Source organism: Lycorma delicatula, chromosome 3, assembly GCF_047948215.1.
Source record: "Lycorma delicatula isolate Av1 chromosome 3, ASM4794821v1, whole genome shotgun sequence".
Classification (NCBI taxonomy): Eukaryota; Metazoa; Arthropoda; class Insecta; order Hemiptera; family Fulgoridae; genus Lycorma; species Lycorma delicatula.
This window is the reverse complement of record NC_134457.1, coordinates 199,791,578-199,800,939: the sequence shown is the minus strand read 5'-3', so window position 1 is coordinate 199,800,939 and position 9,362 is coordinate 199,791,578. Positions and strand designations below refer to the sequence as shown.

General features: G+C 28.0%; 1 protein-coding gene across 2 annotated transcripts in view; it reads left to right on the top strand.

The window, feature by feature from the left end:
• The first annotated feature begins 275 nt into the window (after nucleotides 1-275).
• The window catches only part of Hil (peptidase hillarin), a 302,907-nt gene continuing 293,820 nt past the window's right edge, over nucleotides 276-9,362 (top strand). Inside the window, exon 1 of one of the 2 annotated variants that reach the window (XM_075361360.1) lies at nucleotides 276-992. In XM_075361360.1, coding sequence (XP_075217475.1) covers nucleotides 441-992 — 552 coding nt within the window. In that variant the 5' untranslated portion in view covers nucleotides 276-440. The remainder of the gene's footprint in view (nucleotides 993-9,362) is intronic. The other variant, XM_075361361.1, reaches the window with a different exon arrangement.

Sequence of the window (9,362 nt, the reverse complement as noted above, 5' to 3'; positions counted from 1 at the left end):
ATGTATGTGCACGCGTTTATAATGATGACATCACAAGGGTAAATACAATATATGACGTGTACATTCAACCCCTTCCATTTCAGGTCAGTCAGGTGTAGTAGCGTCGATGATATACAGTACGGTCGTTCTGAAGGAGGGGATATCGAAGCGAAGTGCCCAAGTACTGGAGAGTAGGGGATACCCCTTCACAGGTGTAACGTACCGTAGTACAGGTGGGGTAAAACGAAGAAGTAAAGTGGGGAACCTTCTCCGTCCTGCTGCGAGCTGCCATGCCAGTCCAGTAGTTCTGACGTAGATACAAGGCGACCAACATGGCTGCCGTTTGTCACAAAGTTTATATCGTTAGTTGTTCTCAGTTTTATTTACTAATATAAATCTTTATTTACGAAATTAAAGTTCTGTTTAAAGATTAAATTTTAATAATATTTAATCTCTTAAAGATGTATCGGATGAACTTTTACGAAAGTACCTGTCTGCGGTGCGAACAGACAGTGTATCAAGTAGATCGTGTCGGTCCGTTAAAAGACTTTACATTTTTTCACAGCGGATGTTTTAAATGTGCAGTGTGTGGAACTAAATTAACATTAAAAACGTATTATAATAATCAACACAGGCAAGAAGATAAAGAGGTTTATTGTTCGAGTCATGTGCCTAAAATCGGACCGGGACATCTTGACGGTTCCGCTGTTGGTATAAGGATGGCATTAAATGTACCGAAATCTACTAATTTCGTTAACGAACAAATTCGCGGTAGCGGCAAAGGTACTTTCGATGCTGAAGCGCTTAATATACGTACTCATTTAAATGGACACACCAATCATCATAATAATAATCAGACTTCGAGTCCCAGTCATCATAATTATCACGACAGTAACAGTTATCAGTACGGCCGGTTTGATGCCAGCGCGTTGCATATCGCACACGCGTTACGAGCAACAGAATTGCATAAATCGTACAATAAGGCCAGGGAGAAACCGATCGAATATTATCTGGTAAGGAAAAATCAATTTCATTAAAAATCATTGTAAATAACAGGAATAACAATAAATAAACATTACCGTTTACTGCACACGACCGTATTTTTAAAGAAAATAAATACATAAAATAAATAATTTGTGTACAAATAGAAACTCGGCTAATGTGACGAAAGAATAATTGAACGTAAATAAACAAACGATTAAAATATAATTTTCCATAAGAAATAAGTAATAATACAATTTTAAAAACAAGAATCTAATTATTATTTTCAGGAAGTAGTCACTCCGTCGATCTCCATGATTTATAGTAATAGAATTTGTATCTAAATTTCATCTGGAAGGTACTGGGTTTGAATCCTGGTCATTTTTTCACGTTACAAAAATTAAGTCACAATCATTAACGGTAATTATAAATTGGATAATTCCTGTACTTATTAATATAAACTATTCTTATTATTAATATGCTCCAGGATTCTACTTCAAGTCTATATTAGATAGTAATTTATAACTGGCTTTAAATTAATTATATTATATCGTTATACTTTGATTGTTAGGATTAAATTAACAGCTCAGTCTTATGAATGTCGGTCAGAGAATGTATATGAATAACTGTCGAACTTTAATTGGGCTTGGTATTACAATTCCGAAAAAATAAAACAAAATTAATATTCTATATTCATTATGGTATTAGTATGACAGTAATAATCGCCATTATTTATTTATTATTATTATTAAAGTATTTATTAATAAATAGATCTTGGAAAAATATCAGTTAATTTTCAGTTTGCTTTCTTTTTTAAAAGTAATTCATAAATATCGATTTTGATTAAATCCAAATTTCTCTATAACCAAATTTTCAGTTTTAATTATTTTGTTTGATCATTTGTTGTAATACAAATAAATTCATAAAAATAAACTGGCTTTTAGAATTATAAAGGTTAATATTGTAAAAATAATTAAAATTTTGATCTTTTGAATTAAAAAAAATAAACTTGATTATACACATTCTTTAGATTTATTTAAAATAGTCTTTATCCCAGGAACATAGGGCAAAACAATTAACTTGTTTTTTTATAACGAGTTATATGAAATTTTAGGTATGAGTAATATAGATTGTATGTAGAAGAGATTCACTAATTTATTCATCAATTAAACATTAAAACTTTTTACTTAAGAGAAAGTTTATAATTCTCTGCAAAAAAAATAATTGTAACAAACATTAATGCAAAGTTACTTCGTTAACCTCTTCTCAGTTCCACGGGTTTAGGTCATGAAGACTTGTTCCGGTGTTTATCTTTTCCTGTGTCTCCCAAATCTCGCTTTCCCTACAACATTTAATTATTCATTACTTAAATTAGTAGATATTCTCTTAGCATTCTATTAAAATTTTCAATTTTTTAGCTAATTTATATTTTAGTATATTCATTAAAAGAAAAATCTCAACCTCCAATTCATATTTTTTTAATCTTCTATTCTCTTTTGCATTCCATTACAAAAGCAAAATAACATTCTTTCTGCCTATATATTATTTTCCTTCATCTTATAACCCAGGTTTCAATTCCTTATATGATATTATTGCATATTAATATCTCTTCCAGTGAATCCGACCTGAACGTAACCCATCTGTCCGATTAAAGAAAATAGATTTTTGTGTACCGACTGCATTGTAAAATTTTTTACTTTTTTTTTTTATAATAACACATAAAATTATGTATATCGTTCATACATCAAATGAAACAGTAATTTTTTTTTCTTTAATGCCAGTAAGTTCATCGTTTTAATATTGGAGACCAGGTAATTAAAAACGATTACTTGCTAGGAAATAATCAATAATGATCAATTTAATCGAGTATTTGCTCTAAAAAATTGTTTTTACTGAATTGATGTAATGATAGTTGATAATTAATCTTACCGTTGTGTATAACTACACCATAAACTGCCCAAAAAGAAAATATAATTTTTATATCTATAACTATTGAACTTCAATCCACGATCTATTGAAATTTTCCGTTCATTTTGTCTAAAGTAAATGTATATACATCGCCGGTCTCCGTGGCGCGAATGGTAGCGTCTCGGCCTTTCATCCGGAAGTCCCGGGTTCGAATCCCGGTCAGGCATGGCATTTTCACACACCACGCTACAAATCATTCATCTCATCCTCTGAAGCAATATCTAACGGTGGTCCCGGAGGTTAAACAAAAAAAATGTGTATACCTTACTTTATATTTTAATAAATAAAGGAAAATACATATATTAAATTTAAAGGAAATGTTGCTTTAAATGTTGTTACACTGCTTTAGATCCGGAGTCATATAGACGCTGAAATAGTAATATTTATCAAAATTTGAATGATACTGTTAAAAATTCATTATTTATTAAATGAATACTGATTAGAATAATTTAACAGGTTTCTCAACAAAAATTTAGAAGAATTTTTTTATTAATCTAACTATTTATTTGATAAATAAATCGTAAACATAAATATTAATATTCTTCAAAATACTTTTGGTTTCTTAAGAAAGTTCATTGGTAAAATTTAGACCTTGACCTTTTTGAATTAAGTTTCTGAGATATCTTATTGTTAAGTTAAATTTTAAGGCAGTTCATTCTGTCATAGCTAATATCTAATAGCCAACTATTTTATAACTAGGTTAATATGAGACAATAAAAACATAATCTTTAAAAAATAAAAAATAATTTAATTTACTTATCTTTACGTATAAAAATAAATTATATTTTATGGTTTTATTACCTGAACATATACTACTGGACATTATTTGTAGAATTAATTTAGTTGATTATAAAATACTATAGATAAAAGCTGAAAACGACGTTGCTGAATTATATCGATATATTCATAAAATTCAAAATTTAACCCCCTATTCTAATAATAAAATTAAAAAAAATTATTCAATTCTTAATACGTTAATTATTTTCTTATTTAAAGAAAAATAAAGGAAAAAATCTATATTGATTTATCTAACTAGTATAAAGAGACTCAGATTTTCAAAAAATTCAAATCCCTCTGCAAGATAAATCTCAAAACATAAATAATATATGGTTGATAAATTTAAAAAAAAAAAAAAAACTGAAAAATTAAAATAATTACTCCCTCTACCAATGTAATAAATGTTAAAAACTTCTCCATCCAGATAAAACAAAAAAGTTGTCAGATGGATATAATAAAACTGTTAAATATTTCGCGAAAATTTATGATGTATATTTTACAGATGGGATTTTACTTTACTTCTAAAATAATCTTTGAATTCTTTTTCCACCCTAATAACGCCTCATTTAGAGAGAAATAATAAAAACTGAAACAAAAAAATTTAATGGTTAAATTAAAAAAAAAAAACTGTAAAACCCTATTTTTAGGTAAACACAAATTATATGAAAAAAATTTCTGTAAAACTTCAAGAAAAGCATAAGAAATAATCTTTCACATGGTGAGGGGAGTTGGATATTTATTTTGTCGTAACGCTTTAAAGAAGGTGCAAAACACATTTTTTTTTGCAAACGAATAGTTTTTGAAAGTTTATAAAACACATTTTATTCCTTTCTACCCTTCTCAAACACTTGTAGATCACCCTATTCGGTAGGACTGTCCAGAATATTGTCATGCGGGAAAAATTTTAAACAAAAGTCAATGGAACGCAGTTGTTTTCTTTTAGCTGCGTGTATATTCTCACGGTACAATCTTCCTGGTATTTTTACGGTGGTAAATTATAAAATAGATTCCAACACACATTTTCTATGCAATATTTTTGTTTAAGGGACCTCAAAATGTCAAGAAATACAAAGATTGGAAGATGGTTCGTTAATAAGATTTTCCCCAATTATTTAATATAATAGCAGGAGAAGATTTAAGAAATTTTTTTTCATATAGTACCTTATTATACCTTCATATAATGGCCCTAAATACCTCATATAATTTGCCTTATTATACCTCATACAGTACCTTATTATATACCTCATTTGTTAAGTTCGACTGATTTTTTTTCATATTTTTAGTTAGGTAAGGGTAGGTTGGATAGGTTAGGCTTGGATAGGTTTAAAATTTTCAATTTTTGTATATGTAATCAAAGGTAAACAAGGATGCTTACGTTTTTTAAGTCGTTTGAGAGCGATGGTAAAGAGATTTAGATAAAAAATAGAGATAACTAAAAATTTTTTTTTTCTTTTTAACTTGGTTGTGTATTTAGAAGATTTCCATATTCCTTTATATTTGACAATTTTTTTTTTCAGTTTGTATTAAGTGATAATAAACAGGGTACACCCAGAACTTGTCGTTTTAATTAAGTAAATAAATTACAAAAAAAAAATACAACAATTACATTAAAATTACAATTTCTTACGATGTGCACAATTCTGTATATAACGAAATTATTTATTGAGAAAGGTCGGTTTGATTTTAATCAATATTAACATTAGATTTTAAGCACGTAATTAAGAACTAGCTATAGATTACGATGCAATTATCAGTTATTTATTTATTCAGTTTTAACAGTTCTAGGTGATGACCAATTGCACTTGCTACTTTTTTTTTTTAATTATGAGGATATGTTTTGTATCGTGTGAAAAAAATACCGATCGTTATCATGATTTGAACTCGGTGACCTTTCAAACTCACTCTGAAGCGTTCTTTATCTGTTTAATCAGATATTAATAAAACAAGACTTAGCGGTACGTAAGCAAAACTTAGATATTACTAAAAAAAAATCATAAAAAAAAGGTATAAAATTGTTTTTATATTATTGAACGTATACACTATATCAAAATATTGTTTCTTGACGGAAAGAGGACATTGATTTTGTTACTTTACATTTTTTATCCCAGTTATTCTTATAGTTATGCATCTCAGGTAAAAGCGGAACTAATTAGAATTGCTTTTTCTGAAAGTAATATTCATTATGCAACCAGTATCTCCCATAGATAATAGAGTGATGCAGTTAACTTGAAAGGTTGAATGTATCTGTATTTGATGGAACCACGCTAAAATACAATGCATTCAACTCGTTGACGAAGGCAATGAAAGACCATTACCGTTTTTTCATTCCTTCCTAAGCCTGATTATAGCGCTTAACTGATAAATATGTGCAACCATGATTTTTTTAAAAATAAACTTAATATAAACATAAGCGCGCGCGCGCGCGCACACACACACACACACACACACACACACAAATACACATTAATAAATTTTTTCGGATTTTTTTTAAAAAATATTTTTGTCCGTATCACAGTGCATTAAAATCTTTTAGCTATTTAATCTAAATGAGTGAATTAGTTGGTTAAACTCGTATTACCCAGGGAAAGAGATAAAAACAAATAATTTATATGAAATTTATTTTGCGTAATTGATTATTAAGTTTAAAATATATATATGTTTATTAGATTGTCATATTTTGCATTGCAAACATAATAATTTAAAAATTATGCATAACTAACATATAAAAAATAGCCTAACAATAGTAAAGATTGTCTTTAATTTCTGTAATTATTAAAATAATTAATATTAATATCTTAAGAGAACAAAATATATAGTTTTTTTTTTTTTTAAATATATATTTACAAGTAAATTATATTGTTTTCTAATATCAATTTCAAGTACCAATAATTTTAATCTTATCCTGTAACTATTTTTTTTTTTTTTTTTTTTTTTTTTTTTTAGTAAAGTAAAGAAAGTATTGTGATAGCGAAAAATTTCCGTTTTCATATTTCAACGGAAATACATTTTGACCATCCCTGAATCCATTTTGACTAGTTTCGGCGTGCGTATGTATCTCGCATAACGATTAGCCGTAGGATGTTGAAATTTTGGATTTAGGACTGTTGTAACATCTAGTTGTGCACCACCCTTTTGATTGCAATCGATTGAACCAAAAGTGTCCAAAAAAGCCCAAATTCCAAAAAGATGTGGATTTTGAACTTTTTCTTAATTGGAGTAATAAGCCCTCAACTTGTATCTCAACAGTATCTTGTATCCCAACATCTCTTGGAGCTTCTCAACGATGTATCATAAGTGGTACATATTTTCAGTGGTTCCAGAGTTTAGCCAAATAAAAGTTTAATTAATGAAATATCTTACAAGGCACATCGGTTCGAATCAGACTTCATCTCCTTTTTTTTAATTTAAATATATAAAGTTATTAATAATTATTAACCTCTGACTGTAAAAAAGGTTTTACAATAAATAATAATTCAGTAATAACAACAACAAAACAATCACAATAACATAAAAAGAAATACAATTTTATATACTTTTCATTTAAAAAAATGTGGATATATAAATTATTAGGCATACAAGAAAGTCATGCGATGTCCACATCAGATTTTTTTTTGTACTCTGATCTATTCGTGTAATTTTTAAAATGAGTTAGAAACCTTTCACAAAAATAAATTTTTAACAATATCTCTGGTTACTAACACACCGCCTAGTGTATTCATTTTCAAGGTCACTATTTTTTATGCCGCATTGCGGTCAAATGATCTTGTGGTTGACATTTAGTCGACAGAAAAAATAATTAAAGTTTTACCAATTGATACTGAACTTATTGCTGATATATTTATGTACGTTAGTAAACGTATTTTTACTCACATACATACATAAGCATGATTACAATTAATATGTTAACCATAACATACTTATATCATATAATTATAGATGAAAAATTTAAATAGATTATGATAACAATTTTTATTTTTATTTTTCTGTTAGGAATTATACTACTCGCTTAAATTTACTATATGTCGACAAATTTGAAGTTTATCGAATGAAAAAGTAATGGAAAACTTTATAAGGTAAAAGATCCGGGGAGTTATTTTAGTCCCCAATTACTTTTTATTAGCCAATCCGAACTCATTTCAATTAAAAAAAAACTGAAGAAAAGAACTCTTTTCGGAATATCTTTTAACATTATCCGACTTCATCCGTTCAAAATGTACAGAAAAATGCTAAAAATATTCCCAACCATCTAATAACTACTCTTTTCTCGTTGTAAACATCTATTTTGGGTGTTTTTGAACCAATGATTTGGTTGGTCCAGTTATCAGTTATTTTTCAAGTAACAGCTGTTTTTTCAGGAAAAAAAGTCTGAAAAAATAAACAGATATGTTCGTTTTACTAAGCTAAAATAAGGTACGTGAAATAATGAAAGTTAAGTCTTATTACGTGATAGATGAATTAATATTTTTCAATTGTAATTTGAAGTATTTTATGTCACATGTTAGATGTACAACTTGCAATAAAATGATAGGTCGGCGCTTTGTTTAAGAGAAGCGATCTCCAGTTGTCTCTATGTTCTGTTATTATATGACTATTACATTACTTTTTCTTCTCCATAGCAGTCCATTAGAGAAAACCCACCAGATTAGTCTAGTGGTGAACTCGTCATCGCAAATAAATTGATTTCGAAGTCGAGAGTTCTAAGGTTCAAATTCTAGTAAAGGTAGTTTTACTTTTATACGGATTTGAATACTAGATTGTGGATACCGGTATCCTTTGGCGGTGACTGGGTTTCAATTAACCACACATCTCAGGAATGGTCGACCTCAGATTGTACAAGACTGCACTTCATTTACATTCATACATATCACCTTCATTCATCCTCTGAAGAATACCTTACGGTGGTTTTAAACAGAAAAAAAGAATCCATTAAAGTTTATTAGAGTTTTTTCTTGTTCTTCCATAATTAAAGTTATTTTTAACTGTAATTTAAATCTTCTTATTTAGTGTATCAAATTGAACAGTTTTTTACTCCATTGTGGTAGAAACATCTTGTGATCGATACGTTAGTCGATGAAAAATAGTTAAGTTTTCTCCTTTTAAAGCTTTAATGCCAATCTGTATTTTTAATATCTCTACATATGAATTCTAAATCGATAACTTGCACGATTAAGGCTCATCATGTAGGTATGGAAAATACGATAATAAATAGTAAGAATGAAATTAAGGGATTTATTTAGATAATAAATCATGTAAAAGTTCTATCCATCTGTTATCATTTAAGATAGGTAGGCATCATATAATTATATTTTATTCATGCATTTTCTAAAGATCTGATCACAATACATATCAAGTTAAGTGTTATTCTTAAATATAAATAAAAATTTAATCTTCAGATTTCGTTAATGAAACCTTTTTTATAGATAATGTATTATATTCTTAATAATATCTTATAGGTTACACGTACAATATGATTTTAATTTTAATATGGATAGTTATCATGTTCTCATACATATTTTACGAGATGTTAAGTTACGCAATATGGATAGCAATACAGTAAATTGTCTTTAAAAGTATCCTAATTAACAGTTCCAAAAATTTTATTTTAATTAAGGGGTAAGTTTATAAATCTTCAGGATATCTGGTGTAATTCTATTTTA